The following is a 26,506-nucleotide window of genomic DNA, read 5'->3' on the forward strand; positions in this document are numbered from 1 at the left end:
AGCTCCCAGTTCTGATGTGCAAGTTCTCCCAGGGTGGGCAAGCCATGAGGCCTGGCAGCTGAGGCTGATGGGGACTTAGTCATTTTGTAGCAGTGGACGATGCCCAGGCCAGCAGCACTGTCAGTGGAGGTGAGGACCTCAGCCATGGGTGGGGAAAGCATATTACTGGCTGAGGGCTGTGCACATGCACAGAGGAAACGAGAAAGGGAGAAAGGGCCCAGCAGAAAGTAAAAGCCAGGGTGGGCTTGAAAATGGCCCAATCTTGGAATGTGTTCTTCTACACACACTGATCCACTGGCTGCAGAAAGAAGCCTTACTGGCTCAAGGTGTTTGAGTACAAACTCTCCCCAATCACTGGAAGACTACTAAGTTATGAAGAAACACAACCCACTCCTAGAGAGCCAGGATTAAAACTAAAAATGAGAAAAAAACAAAAACAATAAACTGAGCAGAGACACCAAAGGCAGCACACACCCTGGGAAAACATTCCACAGATTCAGCCTAGATAATTTACTAAACAAACAAAAACACCAAAAAGAACACACAGGGGTGGAAGTCAGAATCCAGAGTGGCTAAAATAGCCTTCCACTAAACATTCATTACAAGACAAACAAAAAGGAGGAGAATGCGATAAGAACTCAGGGGAAAAGACAGTCGGTTGAGCCTGTCTCTGTTCCTAGATGTTGGACTTAGCATACAATCTTACAAGCAGCTATTACTATATATGTGTTCAAACCTATTGTAAATATGTTCAAAGAAATAAAGGAAACCATCTTTAAGTAGAATGTATCAACAAATACAGAGTCTCAATAGAAGACAGAAATGATAAACTTCCCAAATTTGATGAAAAACATGACTCTACCAAGCCAAGAATCTGAACAAACACTAACGAGAATAAACACAAAGAGAGAGTTCACAAACTTCTAAAACCCAAAGACAAACAGAAAATCTTGGAAGCAAGAAAGAGAAAATGAATCATCAAGTACAAAGGAGCATCCATATAATTAGTAGCTAGACTTTCATCTGAAACAGGAGACCAGAAAGTAGTGGAATGACATATTCAAAAGGAAAAAGACTGTCAACAAAGAATTCTATGTCCAGCTACACTATCTTTGAAAATGAAAGCTAAAGAAATACATTCCCAGAAAAACAAAGGCTGAGAGAATCTGCTGCTAGCAGACATGCCTTATAATAAATGGTAAAAGAAATCTTTCAATATATTCAATATCTTGCAATAACCTGTAATGGAAAAGAATCTGAAAAAGAATACACATACACACACACACGTATAACTGAACTGCTTTGCTGTACACCTGAAACTAACACAACATTGTAAATTATACTTTGATTTTAAAAAATGGTTTTAAAAAAAAAGTCTTTCAAGCTGAAAGGAAATGATAGGTGATAGTAAATTGAATCCATATGGAGAAATAAAAAACATCAGAAATGGTAAATGCATGTATCAATATAAAAGACTCTATAAATATATTTTCCCTTATTTCTTCTTTTCCAACTTCTTTAGACTAAGTCATAAGATTATATCAGGTATTAATTAGAAGACGGTATTGTTGGGTTTATAACATATATAGATGTAACATATGTGACAATAAGAGCACAAAGGGAGAAGAACAAATGGAGCTAAGCTAGAACAAAATTTCCATATTTTACCAGAATGTAGTTAGTATTAACCTGAAGCATATGATGATAAATTAAGATGCATATCATAATCCCTGGAGCAACTACAAAGAAAATAACTTTAAAAATATAGTAAAAATTTGTACTTCCCTGGTGGCGCAGTGGTTAAGAATCCACCTGCCAATGCAGGGGACTCGGATTGGAGCCCTGGTCCAGGATGATCCCACATGCCGCGGAGCAACTAGGCCCGTGCGCCATGACTACTGAGCCTGTGAGCCACAACTGCTGAGCCCACGTGCCACAACTGCTGAAGCCCACGTGCCTAAATTCCATGCTCCACCACAAGAGAGACCAGTGCAATGAGAGGCCCGTGCACTGCAACGAAGAGTACCCCCACTTGCCACAACTAGAGAAAGCCCCCGCTCACTGCAAATGGAGAAAGCCCCCATGCAGCAATGAAGACCCAATGCAGCCAATAAATTAATTAATTAATTAAAAAAAATAATTTAAATTAAAAAAAAAATCAGGGACTTCCCTGTTGGAGCAGTGGTTAAGAATCCGCCTGCCAGTGCAGGGGACACGGGTACAAGCCCTAGTCAGGGAAGATCCCACACGCCGGGGAGCAACTAGGCCCTTGAGCCACAACTACTGAGGCCACGTGCCACAACTACTGAAGCCCACGCCCCTAGAGCCTGTGCTCTGCAACAAGAGAAGCCACCGCAATGAGAAGCCTGCGCACCACAACGAAGAGTAGCCTCCACTCACTGCAACTAGAGAAAGCCCGCACGCAGCAACGAAGACCAAACACAGCCAAAAATAAAAATTAATAAATTTAAAAGAAATCAAATGATCAACTTAATAGAAAAAGTATGAGATAAAATCTAGCTCACACATGCTAAAAACTCTCAATAAACTAGGAACAGAAGAGGATTTACTCAACCTGATAAAGGGCATCCATGAAAAATCTACAGCTAGCACCAAACAATAGTGACAGACTAACTGCATAACCCTTAAGATCAAAAACAAACTAAGGATATCTGCTCTAGACACTTCTATTCAACATTGTACTGGAGGATCTTGCAATAAGGCAAGGGAAGGAAATTAAAGATTAAAGGCACACAGAGGGGAAAGGAAGAAGTATTGAAGAATTATGGTTATTTATGAATGACATAATCCTGCATGTGAAAATCCTAAGGAATCAAACAAACAAACAAAAAACCCTATTGGAATTACCAATATGAGTTCAGCAAGTGCGCAGAACACGAGATTAACATTTTAAAAATATACATATAAAATTGTATTTCCATGTAATAGCAACAACACATCAAAAAATAAAACCAAGGAAACAATTCTATTCATAGCAGCAGAAAAGGAAGAAAATATTTAAGAATAAATTTAACAACAAAAAAAGCAAAACCTATACTCTGAAAACTACAAATTATTGCTAAGAGAAATTAAAGATGATCAAAATAAATAGACATCTCATGTTCATGGACTGGAAAACTAAATATTGTTAGGACGTGATTCTCCCAAAACTGATCTCTATATTCAAGACAATCTCAACAAAAATCCCAGCAAGCCTTTTTGTAGTAACTGATGAGCTGATCCTAAAGTGTATATGGGAATACAAAGTACCTAGAATAGCCAATAGAGCAAACAAGCTGGAGGACTAACACTACCTGATTTCAAAACTTGTAATACAAGACAGTGTGATAGTGGCACAAACACAGACATACTAATCAACAGGAAAACACTGAGCATCAGAAACAAACCCTTAATTTTATGGTCAACTGATTTCCCACAAAGTTACCAAGACTATTCATGGGAGAAAGAACAGTCTGTTCATCAACTGGTGCTGGGTAAGAAGGTTATCCATAGCAAAAACAAAAAACAAAAAACAAACTTAGACCTGTACCTCAAACCATACACAGAAATCAACTCAATTATGACCCTAAATGTGAGAGCTTAAATATAAAACTTCTAGAAGAAAACATAAGAGAAAAACCTTCGTGACTTCAAACAGCTCTTAGATACAACACCAAAGGCACAATTCATAAAAGAAAAAATCGATAAATGGATTTCATCAAAATGAAACATTTTTGCATTTCAAAAGACATCACTGAGGGAAAAGAAAAGCAAACAGACTGGGAGAAGATGTTTGCAAGCTACATATCTGATCAGGGACACGTATCAAGAATATATAAAGAATTCTTACGACTCACTGATGAGATAACAAACAACTGAATTAAAAATGGGCAAAAGATTTCAACAGATTTTCACCAAAGAAGATATCTGAATGGTGCATAAACATTTGAAAAGATGCTCAACATCATTATTTACTAGGAAAATGCAAAGTAAAACCACAAGATACCACTACACACCCACAAGGATGGCTATATAATGTAAAGAACAGATAACGCCAAGCGTTGACAAGGATATGGAGAAACTGGAACCTGTGAAAAGGTACAACTACTTCAGGCAATAGTTTGTCAATTCCTTAAAAAGTTAAACATAAACTTATCATATGACCCAGCAATGCCACTCCTAAGTATCTACCCAAAGAGAAATGAAAACGTATGTCCACACAAGGACATGCATGTGAATGTTCACAGCAATGTTATTCATAATAGCAGAAAATGGGAAAAAACGCAAATGCCCACCAATTGGTGTATGGGTAAACAAAGTGTGGTATATCTATACAATGGAACATGACTCAGGAATAAAGCAAACTTTTTTTTTAAGACCTTAACTTTTATTAATGGTTTCTCCATTTATTTTAAAAATATTTTTTAATTGAGATAGAAATTACTTAGAGTAAAATGTACATATCTAATCAAAAATTTTGATAAGTTGAGTTTGATAGGTTTGGAAATATGCATATAAGGGTTAAATCTACACCTTCAAAGCATAGGATATTTTCTTTTTTTTTGCTTTTCCATTATGGTTTATTACAGGATATTAAATATAGTTTCCTAAGTGTAGGACCTTGCTGCTAAATAGTGCTGCTATGAACAGAGGGATGCATGTATCTTTTTGAATTATAGTTTTGTCCAGATAAATGCCCAGGGGTGGGATTGCTGGATCATATGGCAACTCTATTTTTAGTTTTTTGAGGAAGCTCCATACTATTCTCCACAGTGGCTGCACCAGTTTACATTCCCACCAGCAGCATAGGAGGGTTCCCTTCTCTCCACACCCTCTCCAGCATTTGTTATTTGTAGACTTTTTAATGATGGCCATTCTGACCGGTGTGAGGTGGTACCTCACTGTAGCTTTGATCTGCATTTCTCTAATAATTAGCGATGTAAAACAAACTTTTGATGTACAGACAACATGGATGAAAATCAAAAACACGCCACGTAAAATAAGCCAGACACAAGATACTACATGTTGTATAATTCCATTTATATGAAATTCCGGAAATGGCAAATCTGTAGAGACAGAGCAGACCAGTGGTTTCCTGGGGCTGGAGGAGGGGGCGAGAACAAACTGTAAGTGGGTGAGATGTCATTTGGGGTGACAGAAACGTTCTAAAGCTGGTGTAGAGTAATGATTGCACAACTCTATAAATTCACTAAAAAAATCACTGAATTATACTCTTACTGTGGGTGCATTTTACATATGTAAATTATATCTCCATAAGGCTGTTTAAAAAATTACAACAAAATGTTACTGGTCTTAGAATTATTAGAACTTTAAAAGAACCTGAACAGTACATCAACTATACCTCAATTTAAAAAAATATTAAATAAAATAAAAACCAGAAAAATAAATTAAGAAAAAAGAAAAAAGAAACTGAACATGTGACCCTAAAAAGACACCAGTGTGTCTTTAATATTAGTTTTTTTAAACATCACAGATCAATGGGGAAGGGATGGACTAACAGTACACCAACTGGCTTAACGCTACTACTGGGAAGGGGAAAAAAGGGCGCCATCTCAAGCCCTACACAAAATAAATTCCAGATGACCTGAAGAGGTAAGAGGACAAACCAAAAGAGAGATATAGGTGAACACCAAGCTGATTTCAGGCTGGGGTAAATACATAAAGAACACTTAAAAATCCAGTAAAAAAAACACAACTGATTAGAAATGGGCAAATGAAGCAAACCATTCACAGAAGAAATCTAAATAGTAACACCTAAAAACATGTTCAACCTTAATAAGCAAATATCTGCCCATTAAAATTCCCTTTTTAAAATCTTATGGAGGTGGCCAAAGCTTTTTTAAAGCCTTGTAAGACACTCTTACCCCAGCTGAAGGGGGAGTGCAGGACAGCACCCTTCTGGATGCTAACTGTGGAAAACGAGCCCTGCTTTCGGACACTGCATCCCCGGGCTCCCTCTGAGTCACCCTTCCCGAGGAGGCCACCCAGGACAGACAGAGGAACAAGGCTCTCATCAGAGCTTTGTCAACCAGCAAACATCCAAAAATCACCATAACGTGGAATAATTAAATGATTTAGAGAACATACACAATAAATGCGACCATCTGTAACAGTGCCAAAGAATAGATTACAAGGGGCCAACATGTATATGATTTCATGCTCACTACTTCATACCAATATTTTCTGGAGGGGAGAGCTGTTTGGGCGCCTGAAATGTGGCCCGTACGACTGAGGACATATGAGTGAGGACATTTACATTTTACTTAATTAAGTAAAAGTGGAAACAGTCATGTGTGGCTAGAGGCTACAGTACTGGACAGCGCAGCTCTAAAGCACCAACTTTCAGCCTCACGCCCTGCCCGTGTGCCTATCTCCTGCCCCCTTTGATGCCTGGCTGGAGCGGGAGAGGATCACTGTGCCTGCTGTGGGTAGAGGTCACACCACACAGCACTGTGGGCCTCGACAGCCAGGAAATGAACTCTTACCTCCTCCTCTTCTTCTGAGCCACTCTCTTCACTATCAGATCTTGGAGCTACTTCATACCTAAAAAAAAAAAAAAAAAAAAATCAGCATTTTAATACAAATCTCCTCAGAACCAGCATGATTCACTTTCCTTAGCAAATTGGCCTGTTTCCAAATGTAAACAGGATCACCCCCAGCTGCCAGCTCCCCTGGAATGAGGCCGACCGTTGACTCAGGATCCTGGCTGCCTCTGGAACATGAAGCCCCACTCACCCCGGGTTCATTTCCAGCCAGGCCTCCAGCTGCCCTGCTTTGGGTGCGTCTGTGCCCGTGAGGATCTTCCCACTCTCCACGTGGATCACTTTCACCGGAAGGTCGCTCATTTGGCTGGTCTCATCCAGAGGCTGAAAAAGTCACACGTGTGACTTGAGGTTCCGTAGAGTCTATACCTTTGGTGCCCCGCTAACCATGGCCAACTGGAGAAGTGCCCTCCCAACTCCACGTCCAGAAAACAGCACACCAATGTGACCGGTGGTTGTGGAGATGGGTTAACTGCATATTAACCATTCAGTAAAAATATATATATATAACCCATTGATGACAGTTGTTTCTTGGAAGGAACTGATATCCACATTTTAATTTTCAAATAGGTAACATATAGTTCAAATTCAAGAGTATAGAGTGTGTACTCTCCCTCCCTATCCCCCTGCCCAACAGTTTCTCTTCACAGGCGCCCATCAGCATCATTTTCTCGTGTGTTCTCCCAGATCAATTCCACACATAAGGAACACGGACTTACGTTCTCCTTCCTTTTTTACCCAAGTGACTATGCTATTCCCATTTTTCTGGTCCTTGAGTTATTCAAGTTATATTGTATTTGTAGACTTCAACAAGGGTCCTCATTCTTTTCTGTTAAACAGCTAACTAGAATATTTGAAAAATAAAACTTCCTTGTAGCAACAAATACGGAATTCCTCAATTTCCTGAGATATCAACTTGGGATGAAGTTTTCCCCTTCATCAGCTCCTTCACATTTCCTGGTGAAAACCTTCAGGACGAGGATGAGGATGGAAACCTTTGTTTGCATCTACCAGGAACTTATACCTCCCACGCCTCCCTCCATCAACACTGACCCACAGCAGAGATTAGTCTCCATGCAGGTTAAAATCTCACCCTTAAAGTGGCCCACCATGAAGCGGAATTGAAACCCCACGCCCCACGAATGAGCTCTGCAGGCTGCCTCAATCAGTGACTTTCAGCCCTGAGTCCTTCCTGAGAGCGGTTATGGTGCTGATGCCGGGATGTCCCCACACACAGAATCCTGACAGAACTGCTTTGGGGTGAGGCTTGGGCCTCTCTGGTTTTCAAAAGCTCCCCAGCTGATTCTGATGTTCAGCCAAGGCTGCGAACCACTGGGTGAGAACAAGGACAATCAGCAGCCATCATCAAGTGATGGTTCCCGTTACTAAACAGGATGAGCAGCTGCAGTGATTCCCCAACAGAATTCCCCGAGTCACGCTTTCCTGTGATGTGACTTCCCCCTTGAAAGCCACAAATGGCCGTGTGAAGGCTTAGCACTGTAGTAAAATGCCAGCCCACATTTCTCTTAAAAAATTCAACTTAACGTTTCAAATAAAATCATGTGAAATAAGAATATTATTTGAGTTAATCACTATAGTCATTCATTTCTGGGAATCAGGCCAACAGGAAAAAGCGTGCCATCTGCCACGGACTGGACTGTGTCCCCTCCAAAATTCATATGCCCAACCCCCAGCTCTCCAATGTCACTGTATTTGGAGATGGGGCCCTTGGTGGGTAATTAGGGTTAAATTAGGTCATATGGGTGGGGCCCTCAGGATGGCATTAGTGCCCCTATAAGAAGAAACACCAGAGCTTGCTCTCTCTCCCCCCATGTGAGGACACAGCCAGAAGGCAGCAGTCTACAAGCCGGGAAGAGAGTACTCATCAGGAACCAACCTTGCTGCTCCTTGATCTCCAATTTCCAGCCTCCAGAACTATAAGAACGTATATTTCTGCCGTTTAAGCCATGCAGGCTACCAAAAAAAAAAACAAAAACAAGAACAAAAACAACAAAAGGGACTTCCCTGGAGGTCCAGTGGTTAAGACTCTGTGCTTCCACTGCAGGGGGTGCGGGTTCAATTCCCGGTCGGGGAATTAAGATCCCATGTGCCATGTGGTTAAAAAAAAAAAAAAAGCCACACAGGCTATGGTGTTTTGTTATGGCAGTCCAGCTAAGAGAGCAAGGGGGCTCATTACAACAATGTGTGGGATAGAAAGAAAGGAAACGATGGAAATAGCCACCCATAGGGGAGGGGACATATGGTGGTCCATCAGAGCTGTTCAGTGCAGGATCTAACAGCTACAGATGGGAAGCAACTTAGATAGCTATCAATCTGAACGATGAAAGAGATCCTAGTACATCAATACAATAAAATGAAAGAACTAATTGCTTGATATGGAAAGTGGTCCAAGATACCTGCTAAGCAGGAAAAGTCTTGCTATGTGTAGACTGACCCAAATGGTCCCAAAACAAAACAAAGAGAATATAAGCACCAAGGTTTCTGGAAAGATACAGAGAGAGACATCAACCAGGGATCAACATGCATGCTTGTGAGAGAACAGGCACCATGGGGGCTTCTACTTTTCATGTTATCATTACATTTACGTTTCATGTTATCATTATCATTTTTTTCCTAGAAGTATTACATTTATAAGTCAGAGAAGCAAGCACTAGCCACCTCTCTAATACGGTGGCATTAGAAAGAGTCAGGTAACTGTACATGAGCTAACTTGGAAAGACTCAGATACAATACCAGGCGGGGAAAAGAAAACCACCTGGAGACACAGGTACGGAAAAGGTCCCAGAGCAAACACACCGAAGGTTACTCAGGTTTCTCTCTGGGAAGGGGGACTGAGGAGGGGTTGGAGGAGGTGGTAAAGGCCACACCTTGTATTCACACCTCACTATGCAGCCTTCTTTCACACTAGTGTGTTAACCGAGAGGAGGCGGACAAGAGTGCCGTGGAAAAGACTAAAAGGCTCGTGTGTGGGGACAGCAACCCCTCTCTGAGTGGGCCTCACTGCACGGTTCTGACTTTTGGAACCAGGCTAGTATTTCACATCCTAAATAAAGAAATGAGGAGTAAATAAATAAAACCAACAAGCGTTGGGGGGAGCCTCACTAACGGGGGCACAAGGGGAGAACTAATCTTCTGAATGCAGTATCTGGAGCATGTACTTTCAACTTCAGACAAACACTGACCTCTAGCTAGGAGGTTTCTTTCTTTTTATTTTTTTATAAATTTATTTATTTTATTTATTTATTTTTGGCTGCATTGGGTCTTCGTTGCTGCATGCATGCCTTCTCTAGCTGCGGGGAGCAGGGGCTACCCTTCGTTGCGGTGCGCGGGCTTCTCACTGTAGTGGCTTCTCTTGTTGTGGAGCATGGGCTCTAGGTGCACGAGCTTCAGTAGTTGTGGCATGTAGCCTCAGCAGTTGTGGCTCAAGGGCTCTAGAGCGCAGGCTCAGTAGTTGTGGTGTACAGGCTTAGTTGCTCCGCAGCATGTGGGATCTTCCCGGACCAGGGCTCGAACCCGTGTGCCCTGCACTGGCAGGCGGATTCTTAACCACTGTGCCACCAGGGAAGCCCCTAGCTAGGAGGTTTCTTTTGCAGAGGGGTACATGTTAGCCATTCTGAATGTACTTCCTGCACAGTCTAGGACTGAGGAAATGAGGGCCTATCTCATGGCAGATGGGGGTCAGGTTTTGGGCTATTATAACGTGAACAGGGAGAAGGAGAGAAAGAACCCCGTGGTACTGGATTAGAATTGGAAGTATCAGTGTGACCTCAGTATTTTTAATACTACAATAACTAGTTAATATATATAACTAGCAAGGTGGATATGTGTGCATACACACATCTGTTTCCTAGATCTGTCCACTGAGAGGGCCCAGAAGCAATGACAACTCAGTAGCAATGAACACATCTAGATCATGGTTTCCAAATATTCTTCTCTGACTAAAGGAATCAGGGCTCCTTGGAGAAATGACCGAGTCCAGGACTCAGACAGAGAAAGCAGAAGATGAGCCTGGGCCATTTTCGTGTGCAAGGAAGTCAGAAACCCCTCAAAGAACGATGGGGACACATCAAAAGCAGGCAGAAGCCAATGTGAAGGCGTTCCTACTGGTCCAAAATGGAACAATTTGAGCATCAAAATACATAATAATTGTGCAGGATTAAACTAAGTAAATCCATTAAACTAACTAAGAATCCATGAGTCAGTACCAAGGGTTGCCAAACTATGAACAAGCCAAATAAAAAAGAAGGGAAGGCTTTTCCTTCCTGCAGAAAGTCAACTAATAAATGCAGAAGAAAAGACGAGGGAAAAAACATCACCATTTTGTAACCATTATGGCAAAAACTGATACAGGCAAAGGCAACGGATGATGAAACAGCCGATGAAAGTTTGAGGAATCACGTTATCTTTACATAGTCTGAGTATCTCTGCACAAGGTACTTAATCTTTACAGCTGGAGGCACCTTGGCGGCCACCAAAAGGTCAATATCACCAGTGGGGGAAGAAATCTACGCCACACACTCCTGATATGACGCACGGAGAAGGACCCGGCGTCACTCCAGGGTTTTCTGTTGCTGTGAAGGACACTGGAGGGTCAATTGTGAAACCTTAACAAGGGCTGTGAATTAGATCACAGTATTGCGTCAATGTTCATTTCCTGGTTTTGATCATTGTACAGTTGTGGAAAAGAACAGCCTTGCTTTTAGGATGTACACATTGAAACACACAGAGGGGTAAAAAGCCCTCACGTGTGCATCTGACCCTCAAATGGTTTAGGAAAAAATGATGACACGTGAAAAGTGGGAATCTGGGTGAAGAGTATGCAGGAACTCTCTGCACTGTTCTTACACCTGTCCTGTGAGCCTGAAACTTTAAAGGGAAAACTGAGAAATAAATAACAGCACGTGCATAGAAAAAGCTCTGGAAGGAAACGCACCCAGTAGTAAACAATATTCTCTCTGGGCAGTGGGAGCGAGGAAGGGTGGAGTGCGGCAGGGGACCTATGTGGATTTTTACCATTGTCATATACTTTTATAATTTCAAAGGAAAAAAAAATTTTTTTAAGGATGAAATAGACCTAACCTCTGGGGCTGGGCTGGCATTTCCACAGAAGAAACCCCTGGTTCCTCACCTCGCCATCAGGTCCGATTGCAGGTGTCTGTCCTTCAGCGTTTTCTGCCTTCTGGAAGGAAAGAGACAGTCAGTCACCCCCCGACCGGGGAGGCCGAGTCACACAGCCACTCCAGTCCCACCGAGGGGCGCACCTTCTTTTTCTTCTTCTTCTTCTTTTCCTTGGCGACCTGGGCGGCCTTGTGCTGCCGCACCAGCTCCGTGAGGTTAGCCACGTACTCGTCCGTCTGCTGCAGGAGGTAGGCCAGGCGCTTGTCCTTCTTCTGGTCGATGAGCTTGCGGTACCCTTCCTCGTCCTCGGCCTGCAGAAGCGTGTGGTTATGGCGCGTGCCCATGACACGCTCGTCCACCAGCACCCAGGGCGGGCAAACCAGACTCAAGAAGCCCGCGGGGCTGCAGTTAACCAGCAGCCGGACCCACATTTAGGGAGCACTGAGCTCACACCCAGGGCTGCGCTATATTCACACCTTTCACATAACTACTGACTCCCCTTCAGAACTTCCCCAGTCCCCACCCCGGGCCAGGCTCCTTGGGGACCTGCTGGACAGACATGGTCCTGCCAAGGGCCATTTAAAAGCTCTGTCCCCTATGTCCACAAACACACCCAAATCCCAACCCTTCTCTCCACCTTGTCCGAGCCACCGCTCTCCCACAGACCGTCTACCCCAGCTTTCTGAGAACACATCGGATCACGTCACCCACCCCCACCGCCATCCCAGCTTACAGCCTCCCTCGGCTCCCCATCATGGTCAGAACTAAATCCAAAGCCCTCCCCGTGGCCTGCAAGGCCCCGCGTGGCTGCCTCTGGGACTCCAACCTCACTCTGCCCCCCCGCCACGCTGTTCCAGGGGCCACTGGCTGAGCCTCACACACGGCTTCTTCCCACCTCGGGCCTTTGCCCTCAGCTCCTCTTTGCCAGGAGGTGCTTCCCCTGGATCTCCACATTCGTGGGTCACACCCACCCTGCCCATAACACCCAGTCAATCCCCACTCCCTGGCCCTGCTTTGTTCTCCTCAGTGCGCTTTTCACCACCCAAAACTATCTTGTCTGTCTCGCTTGGGCATCCGTCTCTCTAGGGCCAGCATGAGCCCCAGCAGGGCAGGGACTCTCCTTCGTACTAACGTGGCCCTGTCCACTCAGCAGTGCCTGTCAATATCGGCCCGGTCAGAGAACCCTCCTCGAATAATACATGGTCAGACGGGAAGGGTGGGGTGGCAGGTCAGGCTCACACCATCGGCGGCTCCTCCACCGGGAGGGGTGCCACCTCCACCTTCCAGAGGGCACAGACCAGCCAGTTAACCAGCTGAAGTCACGCGGTCACCGATGGTCAGTGAGTGGGCAAAGGTCTGGAGTCAGGTCTTTCAGACTCCCAAACCCAAGCCCTTTCTTTCTCTGTCCTGCCTCCAACTCTGAGCACCAAAATGCCCCGGCGTAACCCTGGGCTGCTGATCCGCCCGCATGCCTGCAACACCCAGCACCCGCGTGAAGGGACCCGGGTCATGATGGCCAACTGTACCATGAGCCTCCGCATTCTCTCCTTCTCGATTCTTTCATTCTCCTTCTTCTGTTCCCGCTCAGTGTTGGCGTGGTATGTGGCCACCGCCTTCGTGAGTTTCTGGATTTTGCCTGTGACCGACCTGTGATATTCTTTGAAATCCTTGGCGTGCTGAAGAATGCTGTTGAGGTATTCCTGCAGGACGCACACAGAAGAGCAGACTGACTATGGGAGAGGAGTTGCCGTGGTGTCACCCCAAGTGAGACGAAACTTTAAAGGGGGCTTGGTGAAAACCAAGGGGATGCAACCAAAACGATACCGAGACACTGTCTGCCTACGAGGCCCAACATTCTCTGCGTGGACTGTGTGGTGAAAAGGAACCCCCCCCCCCATGCACAGCAGATGGGGCAAATGCCGTGGCTGAGAAACCTGGCAGTGTCTGCCACCCGCTGCAAAATGCACCCACCCTCCCACCAAATCATTCACTGCTAGCGATTTATTTTAAGGAAAATAGCAGAGATTGGCCCAAAAACTCAAGGACAAGAATGCCTATCCCAGTGTTACTTTTAACACTGGAAAGCTGAGAGTACGCTGCATGTCCCCAAACAGGGAAACAGTTTCATAAATCACGGGATGCTGGGCACACTGAGATGAACTACAACACATACGTTAAAATCATGCTTCAATAATACTTTAAACAGCTCAATGTGCATATATATATTTTTTAAAGGCAGCTGTTTAACTTTTGATTACTATATGTATATAGACAAAAAAGGTCAGAATAATATACCAAGATATTAACAGCAGTTAACACTGAATATTGACTTCTCTGTTATTTTAAACTATGCCAGTAACAGACACTGTTTGGAGGCAAACTTTAGAAAACATAAATGAATGAACAAACAGAATCACCCCAAATCCTACTTGAGTAGAGATTTTGGTCTCCTTGACGGATCTTGTAACAACCTCAGTCAGATCACTGACTGAGGACCCTCCATGGATTAGGACCCTCCGTGGCTCCCACCTCACTCACAGCATAAGCCCAAGTCATCCTCCCGGCCCACAGGGCCCTGCACGCTCTGCCCATCACCTCCCCATTCTCACCTCCTCCCACCCTCCCCCTCCCTCACCCCACTCTGACTATACTGGGTCATTGTTTTTCACAGAACACTGGGGCACACTCCCCTCTGTCTGCAAAGAGCCTCGTCCACACGTCGGTGCAGCTCCTCCCTTGGGGCTCTGCTCAGACCACACATCCTCAGGAAGACCGTCCCTGACTGACCGTCCTATATAAAGGGCTCCTCCATCACTCCCTATCCCCGCTTCATGTCTCCTTACACCCTATTAACTCCCAACGTGTTATACGTGCGTTTGATTATGACCCACCTTTCCGTACTGTTTGGTTTTTGTCCACTGAAGTATTCTTAGTGCCTAGGACACTCTTATAATGAACAGAAAAGAGACTCGGACATCGTGTTGAGAGGAAAACCAAGACTCGACAGTGCGGAGCTGACGACTCAGGCACACGGTCAAGCCTGCGGCCGCGGGGACACACCTGGTGCTTCTGTCGGCGCTTGCGCTCCTGCTCTATCTTCTGTTGCTTCTCCAGCTTCTCAGTGATGCGGGCCTCGCGCAGGGACTGCCGCTTACTGCGCTTGTAGGCCTTGGCGTTGAGGGCCGTCTCGAGGGCCGTGTCCCTCCTCATGCACACCACCACCTCCTGCCGCAGCTTTGGGAAGGAAGAGGAGAAACTGGCGACGGGCACAACTTGCTAACATCCACGCAACACGCGCACCTCCATATCGCAAGCCAGGCAGCAAGGAGGACCCGTGAGCACAAACGCGTGCGTGGGGAGAACCCGCGGTGGGTGCCCGCAGGTGGGGCACGCACAGGGTAGGAGAGAGCTGCTTCTGGACATCCAGCAGACAGCCCTATGCTCAGGCCTTCAGGTCTCCAGCTTTGCCCTCCCTCAACCACAAACAAACTTCCTTATTGGTCGTTCAAAAGTAAAGGACCCTTAGAAATTAGACCCATCTAGGGACTTCCCTGGTGGTCGGGTGGCCAAGACTCTGCGCTCCCTATGCAGGGGACACGGGTTTGATCCCTGGTCGGGGAACTAAGACCCCACATGCTGCACAGCATGGCCAAATAAAATAAAATTTTAAAAAAAAAGAAATAAATAGACCCATCTAAGTACACTGCTTCAAGCTAGCCACTGCCACCTTAGGGAAGGCCCACACTTATTCAGCCCAATGTCCCTCCACTGGGCAGGACATGGAAAGGAAGGGGGACAGTGAGCTAACAAGTGTGCTTGGGCACTGCGACTTTTGTTTTTTAAGATTTTTTTGATGTGGACCATTTTTAAAGTCTTTATTGAATTTGTTACAATACTGCTTCTGTTTTTTTATGTTTCCGTTTTTTGGCCGAGAGGCATGTGGGATCTTAGCTCCCTGACCAGAGATCGAACCTGCACTCCCTGCATTGTAAGGTGAAGTCTTAACCACTGGACCACTAGGGAAGTCCTGGCACAGCGGCTTTAATGGTCAGGGTACATTTAATAACTGCCCAGTGAGCGGCTCTTTAATCTAAGCATCAAGGCTGGCAGAAAGAGTCTCCTCCGAAAGCAAAGGCCTGCGCCTGCGCCCACCTGCCTCTGGAAGTTCAGCAGCCTCAGAGCCTTGAGCTCGATGGTTGCTTTGGTTCGCAAATCCCCGGCCAGGGACCCGGGAAGGTTTTCAAGTTCCTGAATTCGGTGTGCGATGCGAGCCTGCAGCCTAGGGCACAAAGACAAAAAAAAGACAGGTGATGAGAGGTCTCACCTGTTTACAAGGAACCCATCTGTTCCCTTTCTTTGAAGCTGGAGCCTCAGAAGTATCCATCCCTCAAGGGAAGCCGATATGAACCATAAGACAAGAGATGGCCGAGAAAAGGATGCCACACAACACAGACTACATGCAGGAGGGCAGCCACAGAAGTCTCGGGAGCCACAGCAAACCGGAAACCTGACAGGGCGCAGCTGGTTTCTGGCATTTCAGCAGTGGGAGCCAGCCTCTGGAGTCAGGCGGGCCAGGGTCTCCATCCGAGCCCTGGGAATCTACTTAGCCCACGAGCCTCAGCGTCCTCAGCTATGAAGTGGGGAGACCCCTCAGAGCAACCCTACAGGCTTGGTCTGAAGTTCAAATGGGATAATCTCCTTACTCAGTCTTTCACACACTTATTGAGCACCTACTGTGTGCCAGGGACCATTCCAGGTGAAGGGATTCAGAACTAAACAAGACTAATAAGGCTGTTTGTTGCTCTCATGGAGCTCACAGCATTATCAGGATGACAGGCCATAAAGGAGCTAAAAAATTAAGTATCTATGGTAATTCCGGAGAAGGACTTTGAGGAGGGTCCTGGAGGGGAGGGGTCGGGGGGGGCAGGGCCTCTATAAGGTGGGGACCTTGGCAATAAAGCTTAAATAACCACGAAGAGTCATGCAGAGCATGTGCAAAATCCCTGGGGCAGGAACAAGTCTAACCTGTTCAACAGAAAGAGGAACCGGGACAGTCAGGTAGATGAGGACAGAGCACTGGGCAGGGGCTAAAGAGAAAAGGGTTACTCAGTGGATAATGGGAAGCCAGTTTTAACCCAGGAAAAGATCTAATATAAATTAATTGTAAAAAGAGAATTCAAACTGCTGTGTGGGAAACACTGCACAGGGAAGGATGGGAGCAGGGAGGCCAGGGAGGAGGTGTAGACCAGATGGCAGGGTGAACAGCGTTGGGGGGAAGGGAGCTGAGAGAGTTCACCAGACACCGAGGATGAGGGAGTACAAGCGAGGGTCAAGGAGCCAAAGGGTCCATGGTCCATTCAGCTGCTGCATGAGAACAGAGAGAGAAGGGAAAACTGGGGGGCGTAAGGCCATCTGGACAGGCCATCTTTAAGCCGTCCAGATGGAGCAGGCGGGGAGGCGCCTGGGTACAGGGGCTGGAGCTCCAGGGCACGTCATAGCTGGAGATGCACTCCGGAGACAGTCACTGGCACAGATTTACTGATGCAGCTGGGGATTTACGGTGAACAAGGCACAGCCCCCTCCCCTAATGGAGCTGACATTCACCAAGGGAGGCCAGCCCTGAACAGGTTATAAATGCAGTGGAGAAACAGGGGAGCATGAGGTGCTCAGGGAGTGAATCTCAGGCGCCCCCAGCAGTCTGGGACAGGGTGATACAGACCTACTGTGCACCAGGCATTTCACACAGCGCCCGGCGCTCAGGAGGCCTTGGCAAAGCGACCAACAACTACTTATGTTTGAGGAACATCCACCGCAAAGCTTGCCAGGTGGCTTTTTGAGTGCAGATGAGCCAAAAGTTGGATAATACACTTGTGTTGGAGAGGTGAAACAGCACTTTCACTCCAACACATACCATCTCCATGGAGGGCAGTTTTGCAGAACTGATGAAATTTCCACGTGCACGTAAATCCCCTGCACCTGAACTATGCCGTGTTCACAAATTTATTCTGACATAAATGCACACATGAGAAATATGCAAGTGTAGTTACTACGGCATCATTTTACCGAAAGATTAGAGACCACCTAAACGTCCCTCCGGGTAAGACACTGGCTAAATAAGTCACAGTAGAGCCACCAGGCAGAATGTGTCCAGAAAAAAGAAGAGCTTATTTTGTACAAATAGGGGATGATCCCTAAGATATTTTGCTAAGGGAGGAACAGTGCACATGTCAGGTACCATTTGGGGACCACACAGCCACTTGTACCCATCTGCCTGTATACATACTCGATTTCTCTGGAAGGATACACACTGACCCAGAGAACTGGGAGGCTGGGGACAGAGGCAGGAGGGTGATCTCTGGCTGCATACCCCATAGGCCTTTAGAAGTGTGAACCACAACAACGCGTGACCTGGGGGGGCGGCAGCACCCTCACCTGTACTCCCGCTCCTGCAGGATCTCCACGGGGTCCAGGCCCCGCGGCTTCTGGATGGGGGTGATGCGGCTCTGCTTCTGGTGCAGCGGCACCATGGGGGCGGGCTGGGCCGGCTGCCCTGGCGACTGTGTCTGGGGCGGCATCACGGGGGAGGCAGCAGGAGGGACGGCGGGGGGCGCAGGCGAGGGGCGACCCGTTGGCTGCGGGGGGATGAGCTTCTGAGGTGTGCTTGTGGGGGCAGCAGCATTCGCCATGGGTCCTGGGGGGAGTCAAGAAGCAGGGCACAGCGTCGCGTTCCGAGTCCATTCCAGGTGAAGATGACAAGCCTGCTGGGCGTTTACTGCCCTGGGGTCTAACTCGTCCCCAAGGCTGACAAGGCCTGGGCAGCTCCCCGTAACCCCCACCTCTCACTGCCACACCACTCCTCGCCCATGGGGCTCGCTTCCTCTTCCTCCTCCAGATCTCAGCCTACAGGCCCCTTCCCCAAAGCCCCCTACTGGTCCAAGTGCCAAGTCTGGGTGTGATCTTGCTATGCTGTGGCCTCACAGGAGCAGCAGTTGCCTGCCTTTCATCCACCCCAGCTCCAACGGAATCCTATTTAAGCGATTAGCCCTTCAATGCCCATCACTGAACCTCAGGGCCCGTGAGGATGGGGAATGAGTCCATTTTATCCACTGCTTTGACCTAACAGATGTGACCTTCAAATAAGTACTAACTACATTTTACACAGAACACAGGGGAGACAGAACCCCGAGCTGCCCTGCGATCCTGCCTGCCTCTCTCTGACCGGGCTCATCTCAGGGTCTGCATGATGCAAACTTGACATGCGAGCCAGGGCACAGACGTGTCACCAGAACAGAGGGAACTTACCTTCAGGCCAGGGCTTGGGAGGCCCTCCAGGGGGCTGGCCGGGCATCCCGGGGGGCACACCTGAGGGTCCTGGAGGGGGCATGTTGGGCCCTCCCATACCTGCACGCAGGGAGAAACGGACAAGAGGATAAAACGCGTCCTGTGTTTCTCCCTGCACCTGCCTCCCTGGGCAGCCCTGGCTCCAGGGGACACACCCAACAACAAGCCCCTCACTGTGGGCACCAGGGGAGAAAGGGGGCAGCTGGAGAAACAACATTTATCACGACAGCAACCCTGCTGTCGGGGAAGCTGATGGGCGGCAGAGTCCAGATCTGCCCAACACTGATGCCCACACTCCTGTCAGTTTGCTCTGAGACCCCTCCCTACCCCGAGGGCCATGGGCCTTACCGTGAGGCCTGCTGTAATTTGGAGGTGCTGGTCCAGGACCGGGGCCGGGCCCGGGCCCGGGGCCAGGTCCTGTTGCGGACACAGAGGGTGGAGGTAGTGTTGGCATCTGCTGCTGCATCCCGGGCATCGGCCGCTTCCCCTGCACCGCCATCTGCAGGTGGTCAGGGAGGGGCTGCCCCCGGGCCAGCATCTTGTAGGCCATGATCTGAGCTCTGAGCTGGTGCAGCTGGTTCTGGTTAAAGGGGGTCGGGCCCCGGTTCTGCTGCCCCAAAGCCTGGGGGTCAGCACCATCCAGCGGGGCGCCTCCAGGCCCGGATGACATCTGCGGGCCTGAGGCCGGGCCGCTGGCTGGAACCGGACTGGAGGCGTGCTCGGAGCCACCCAGGGGCGAGGGGTAACCTGCGGGGAAACGTGGATCCGAGCGGTCACTCGGCAGCACATGTCCAGTAATTTTTAAGGCAGAGACGGGAACCCTTGCCTGCTTACACTGGCCCCTACCCTGAGATTTCGTTCTCACGATTACACGGACCCCTACCCTGAGATTTCGTTCTCGTGATTACACGGGCCTCTACCCTGAGGTTTCGTTCTCATGATTCAAACAAGAGGCACCCAGAGGGCACACGCTCGCAGCTTGGTTGGCAGCCTGCACAGCTGGTTTGGTTCGGCCCATCTTTCAGTAACCTGCCAACGATTAAAGCTGAGATGTCACACAGATCGGGCTTTCTCTGGGCCTGACCCCCTGCCCCTCGGCTTGGCCAGGCCCACTCCTCTCACTTCCATTACCTGCGGAGCCCCTGAGCTTCCCACCCCGTGACAGGAAGCCATGTACCCCATCGCTTCTCAAACTTCCCTGTTCAGAAAAGTACCTGTAGGGCTTGTTAAAGCTGAGCCCCGGCCCCCTCCTGAGATTCTGACTCAGCAGGTCTGGAGCAGGGCAGAGCCCAGGAGTCTGCATTTCTTCTTCTTTTTTTTTTTTCGGCTGTGCCATGCGGCTTGCGGGATCTTAGTTCCCCGACCAGGGATCGAACCCAGCGCCCCGGCAGTGGAAGCACCAAGTCCTAACCACTGGACCGTCAGGGAAATCCCAGGAGTCTGCGTTGGGTGGCACCAGAGCGGCTATCCCGAGGAACCCATCCTGCCCAGGGCTTGTCTAACACCCAGCGCTGAACACAGTTCTGTCCCACCAGTATCCGCTCTCCTGGGGCTGCTATAAGACAAGACGCCCTGAACAGGGCACCAGCCAAGCCCAAGCTAAACAGCCCTCTGTGGCAGGGTCTCCCATGAGGCTCAACTGCCCTAGGTCCTCTGAATCCATGCATGGGTGATCCAATTAGGAAAATGACCTCGGGACTTCCAGAGGGCAACAAACATGAAGAAAGAAAAGAAAGGAAACCATACCTTGGGAGTGCTGGTCCATGGGACTTGGCGGGGGCCCCATCCCGGCGTGGCCCCCCGACCGCATCCCCATCCCCTTCATCTGGTTGTAGCGGGGGTCGTCCGACATGCCCTTCTCGTGCATGGACTCCATTGGCTACGAGAGTGGACAACAGGGCAGGATCAGCAAGGCGGGAAGGGAAGAGGCTGCACAGAAAGACGCTGAATGAGAGGACTTCAATATCACTAACAATGCCCATCCAAAGTCGCCATGGCATTTACTGAACCACCAACATGACCAAGTGGCTTAGGTCCAAGACATGGTCCTAACATCTACTTGGGTGTCAAGGCAGGTGCATGAAATAATGCCACCCAGGGAACCTGCAGATTGGTGGTCTAGAGGCAAGGGGACAGCTGGACTAGGACATCAGGGAGAGGGTGAGGACAGTTTCAGACAGCCAAAATCTCACAAGGAAAGGACACACATAGCTCCTGGTCAGGAGCAGTTTTAGCTGGAATACCAAGCTCCCTGTTTATCGTCACAAGACGACCTTGTGACCACAAGTCTTTGGATGGGGGACCCTCTTGCCTGGGAGACTGTAAATCAGAGAGACGGGCAGTAACTCCTGCCCATGAAGTATGGTAACAGTATGTCAAATGTCCTCACTGATCCGAGATTGGCCTCCCACCTGCTAGCTGGGAGGGAGGCTGTCTGCAGCATCGTTCTGCCCCTCCGCGGAGGCTCGATCAGATCCTGGTGGGACAGAAACACACATTTTCCCTCCTGATGCTCAGCACTGAGCACTCCCCCTACGGAATGGCTGGGAAAGGGGACATTTTCCGAGACCCTTCCAGGCCCTCTGTAGGCCCAGTTAATGCAAACATCCAGCTCTCCAGTCTAATAGCTGGCCCAGCAAAGTCAGCTACAGCTCAGTGTGTGCCGTGAGAGGAGGACGAGAGGGTACCGGGCCAGGAGCACGAGGGCCAGCTTCACAAGCAGAAGAAGCAGGGGGCCCTCGGGATGCTGAGCAGAACCCTGGGTGGGGCCCACCCTCTGCTCCTTCTTCCCTGGGCTGGTGGAGCTGACTGATGGGCTCGCCTCCCCCAGAGCAGGAGCTCTGTGCAGGCAGGTGAAGGGCACCACTGGACCTCAGCTCCTAGGCCAGACACATGGCAGGTGTCTGACAAACATGGGTCAAGTGTCCAGGAGGAAGAAACAAGATGGTCAGAGAGGGAAAAGGAGATGGTGCTAGAGGAGAAGCTGGCCTCAGTCAGCGTGTGTGCAGGGGGTGGGGGGATGGGGGGAGATCACCAACAGCTTCCCAAGAGGGAAGTGGCAAGACAGATACTGTATCGAAGTTGACAGAAATATATGGGGGATGGGGAGGGCAGGGAGGGGAAGGGGTCGCTGCACTGTGTGGGAGGTCAGCGATGTGGCACATGCCTGAGGGGTTGGGAGGGCCGGAGGGGTGAGATGGCTCTGCCACCAACTCACTGAGTGACCATCTCTCTGAGACCTTACTTCCTCGTCTGCAAAATGGGCAAAATACTATCCATAAGAGGGTATTTCCTCATTTCCTTCAACCACCGCCCAGGAATGCAAAGAGAGGGGGCAACCATTTGTGTTAAAAGAGGTTTTTTTTCATCTCACTGGCAAAAGCACCACTGATCAACTCAGGTACGTGGTGAAGACAATGGCACCCGAGTACAGGATCAGTGGGGACAAAGGGCACCTGCTGCTGTGCTCCGTGAGTTACCCGGGTGAGCGGAGCAGCCTGAGTGGGGGAAACCATGGGCTGTAAGCCATCTTTTAGGATTTGGACATTCTTAATTCACTACTAAAACGACGGGTGTGAGAGACACAGGGTGGGGTGGCTGCCGGCCCACAGTGGAGGCCAGGGTGTGCTGCTGCTCCCCTCCCGTCTCTGATCGTGCAGACCCAGCTGGTGGGGCAGCGGGCCCAGGGCTCCCTACCTTGTGCATCTGGTGCATGTTGTCCTGAGGGTACCCTCCAGGCCCCTGGGTCGGGATGGGGTGTCCTGCTGAGGGAGGCCCTGGGCTGGGCCCCATCATGCTGTGGGCGGAGCCGGGTGAGGGACCTGGGCTAGGGCCCAACATGGCTCCAGGGGAGGGGCCCGGGCCCGGGGAAGGGCCTGGCCGAGGAGTTCCGCCCAGGGGTGGGTCTGGAGTGGACATCTTCACGGGAGCTGCGGACAGTGGTCTCCTGCTGGAAGAAAGTCCCAGTCAGCGTGGGGGTCACAGCCATCGGCTGGGCGGGTCAGGACAGGTCAAGGACGATCACACACAGTCATGTCAGAGCACCCATCTGACAGGGAGCTGGCGCCTTGGACGGGCACCCCCAGTGCCCCAGTCCTTTCTCCTCCATTCCTCTCTGAGGAGGTGATACATCAGGCACCCAAAATCAGATCAAAGTCCCCCGAGGAAGGGGTGGGACTCAGGAGGTGGGGACACCAGGTGATACTGCCTCACTTCCCCCGGTATCTTTCTGATTACAACAGAGAGGACGTCTCAGGGCAGTGCTGACACACCCTTCACATCACTCCAACACTTGCTCATCTTCCTATTTAAGAAAAAAGAAGAACGTGACTAAGGCTCAAAGCCTTTGCTGGCAACAGCATCTAACTGGACCTTCATAAATTCAACTAAAACACATATTCATAGCAAGTAATGCTGGTTTCCACTTAAGGCAGTGAGACCAAGTTTCCTTTAAAATACATGAATTTAAGTTTTAAAAGTAGGCTCCTTTAAAGAGAAATATTACAGAACTAATGGCACTCTGATACGTCAAATACTTCAAAAGTGATATTCAAGCGCTGTAAACTAAAAATTGAGGCCCAGAACTATGACCCCGAGCCTCCACAAGATCCAAAACTCAGGTAACAAAATATCCAATGACGTTGGTAAGTTATGATTGCTACGACTGGTCTGTGAGCTGATAAATTTTATAAGTGCTCCCTACAGTAAGGGTTCAGTTTTCAGGGAACCCTCAATCTGTTATGACTGTAAGTTCTATGACTGTAAGGAGTAATACATTCTCAGTGCTGAAATCTGGAAAACATAAAAAGAATACAGAAACTTAAAATTACCCACCGTCCTACCAGACACAGAGGTGAAGTGCTTGCTGGCCCTGCAGAGAGCAAGAAGCAGCCCTGCCCTCCTTACCCCTCCCTCCCAGCAGGGTGGGGTGAGGGGGTACGTGTGGGGAGACAGGGCTGCAGCTCCCCAGAGACCCCCAGAGCTGTGACGATGGAGCCCTCTCAGGATGGACAGCTGACTGGTGCTCCCGCTGGGACCCGGCCACAATCCAGAGTACTTCCCCTTCGAGGCTATTTCATACACAGACACTCGCTCTACAGAATTACTCAGCACATTCTAGGCCAGATTTCTCTTCAGAGAATCATACCTATGACCCTTTTCATCATTTAACAGTCTTCAAGACACAAATTATAGCAGTTCCACCAACTTCCCTGGTCCTGATGCATCCTGAGTTATTTAAAAGCCCCTCTTTTTTTTTTTTTTAAATTGGAGTATAGATGATTTACAATATCTTGTTACTTGCTGCTGTACAGCAAAGTGAATCAGTTGTACATATACATATACCCACTGTTTTTTAGATTTTTTTCCCATATAGGCCATTACAGAGTACTGAGTAGAGTTCCCTGTGCTCTAAAGTAGGTCCTTATTAATTATCAAAAGCCCCCCTCTTGTTGGCATGCCACAAATCTACTTTTGTTTCTGTGGACTTTTTGGTTTGGGGAATGAATCTTTTTGCCCCTAAGCTCTACTGGGCTCTCCTGATTCTAAGGATAAATCTTGAAAAAGTACAGGAACATTTTTTTTTTTTTTTTTGCGGTACGCGGGCCTCTCACTGCTGTGGCCTCTCCCGTTGCCGAGCACAGGCTCCAGACACGCAAGCTCAGAGGCCATGGCTCACGGGCCCAGCCACTCCACGGCACGTGCGATCTTCCCGGACCGGGGCACGAACCCGTGTCCCCTGCATCGGCAGGCGGACTCTCAACCACTGCGCCACCAGGGAAGCCCCAGGAACATTTTGAATTCTCTTGATTAAAAAAAAAAAAAGTCTTCATTTGAAAGGTGGAGGTATATCTTCCTGGATAACAGATCAAAAGCCCGAAGTTCTTCAGTCCAGTTTCATGACTAAATAACTGGAACAGAGAGGGTCATAAATCTTGGCAGAGCCAGGACCAGCAGCTGTCACCCCTGCCTGCTGGTGAACACGCCTGACCGTATGAGAAAACACTCCTCCATCCTCCCGGCATCCCTGATCTCCTCCAAAGCTCAAGAAGCCTCAGTGCTGGACCTTAAATACACCTAACAGGAGTGCTGGAGAACTGACATGTGCTCACAATCCCTTCCACATAAATCCAAAACCCAATACGCTCAAGGAAAAGAATCAAACTTAAAAAAAAAATAAATTCGAGACAAATTCATTTGGAAGCAAAACCTGACCTGATTCAAAAAGACCTGTACTCAGAAAATTCTAAAACTCTGATGAAAGAAACTGAAGAAACACAGATGGAAAGTTACACGGTGTTCATGGATTGGAAGAATCAGTGTGGTTAAAATAACCAAATTACCCAAGGCAATCTACAGATTCAGTGCAATTCCTATCAAGATACCCACGGCATTTTTTACAGAACTAGAACAAATAATTCTAAAATTTGTAGGGAAACACAAAAGACCCTGAATTACCAAAGCAATCCTGAGAAAGAAGAACAGGGCTGGAGGTATCATGCTCCCTGACTCCAGACTATACTACAAAGCCAGAGTAATCAAACGAGTATGGCACTGGCACAGAAACAGACACACAGATCAATGGAACAGAATAGAGAGCCCAGAAATAAATCCACACATTTATGGTCAATTAATCTACAACAAAGGAGACAAGAATATATGCAGAAAAGACACATGCACCCAAATGTTCATAGCAGTTTTATTTACAGTAGCCAAGATATGGAAGCAACCTAAGTATCCAGCCACAGATGAATGGATAAAGATGTGGTGTGTGTGTATATATGTATATATATACACACATATATACAATAGAATATTACTCAGCCATAATGAAAGAATGAAATATTGCCATTTGCAACATGGATGGACCTGAAGGGTATAATGCTTAGTCAAATACGTCAGAGAAAGACAAATACTCTGTTGTCACTTATATATGGAATCTAAAAATAAAACAAATGAATATAACAAAACAGAAACAGACTCACAGATATAGAGAACTAATGGTGACCAGTGGGGAGACAGGAGAGGGAGGGGCAAAATGGCGGTAGAGGATGAGGAGGTACAAACTACTATGTATAAAATGAATAATCTACAAGGATATATTGTACAGCATAGGGAATACAGCCAATATTTTATGATAACTTTAAATGGAGTATAATGTACAAAAACGTTTGAATCACATCGTACACCTGAAACTAATATAATATTGTAAATCAACTATACCTCAATTAAAAAAAAAATTTTGACCTGATTCAGCTCCATGTGAATATTCACACATTCTGTCGCACAAACAGGATGCTGTTTGCCCTGCCACGTGACAGCGGTCTGTGCCCTGTATCTCGTTTGCCAAAATGCTGATTCTAGAGTTAGAAACCTCTGGTCCAGGGGTTTGTCTACAGGGTGGATGCACCAGCAGTCACACTTCCCAAGTGGGCAGCCGAGTGAATATGGATGTGGCCGTGGCT

The 26,506-nt window shown here is 47.9% G+C and overlaps 1 protein-coding gene across 9 annotated transcripts in view; it reads right to left on the reverse strand.

Moving 5' to 3' along the window:
- The window catches only part of SMARCA4 (SWI/SNF related BAF chromatin remodeling complex subunit ATPase 4), a 107,758-nt gene that overhangs the window by 69,494 nt on the left and 11,758 nt on the right, over nucleotides 1–26,506 (reverse strand). For all 9 annotated transcript variants that reach the window (XR_016391502.1, XR_016391501.1, XR_016391505.1 and 6 more), the window contains exons 2-13: nucleotides 22,740–22,992; nucleotides 20,790–20,922; nucleotides 19,392–19,790; nucleotides 19,005–19,103; nucleotides 18,135–18,393; nucleotides 15,855–15,981; nucleotides 14,763–14,936; nucleotides 13,229–13,402; nucleotides 11,846–12,013; nucleotides 11,713–11,763; nucleotides 6,757–6,887; nucleotides 6,507–6,564 (exon numbers count right to left, since the gene is read on the reverse strand). Coding sequence is in view for 4 of the 9 variants with exons in the window: in XM_089905452.1 (XP_089761578.1) it covers nucleotides 6,507–6,564; nucleotides 6,757–6,887; nucleotides 11,713–11,763; nucleotides 11,846–12,013; nucleotides 13,229–13,402; nucleotides 14,763–14,936; nucleotides 15,855–15,981; nucleotides 18,135–18,393; nucleotides 19,005–19,103; nucleotides 19,392–19,790; nucleotides 20,790–20,922; nucleotides 22,740–22,961 (1,995 nt within the window). In the remaining 5 variants the exon portion in view is untranslated. The remainder of the gene's footprint in view (nucleotides 1–6,506; nucleotides 6,565–6,756; nucleotides 6,888–11,712; nucleotides 11,764–11,845; nucleotides 12,014–13,228; nucleotides 13,403–14,762; nucleotides 14,937–15,854; nucleotides 15,982–18,134; nucleotides 18,394–19,004; nucleotides 19,104–19,391; nucleotides 19,791–20,789; nucleotides 20,923–22,739; nucleotides 22,993–26,506) is intronic.

This window comes from Delphinapterus leucas, unplaced genomic scaffold, assembly GCF_059928025.1.
Source record: "Delphinapterus leucas isolate spDelLeu-1000000601 "Yukka" unplaced genomic scaffold, BTC_Dleu_Yukka2 spDelLeu_asBTCV2_sq25, whole genome shotgun sequence".
NCBI classification, from domain to species: domain Eukaryota; kingdom Metazoa; phylum Chordata; class Mammalia; order Artiodactyla; family Monodontidae; genus Delphinapterus; species Delphinapterus leucas.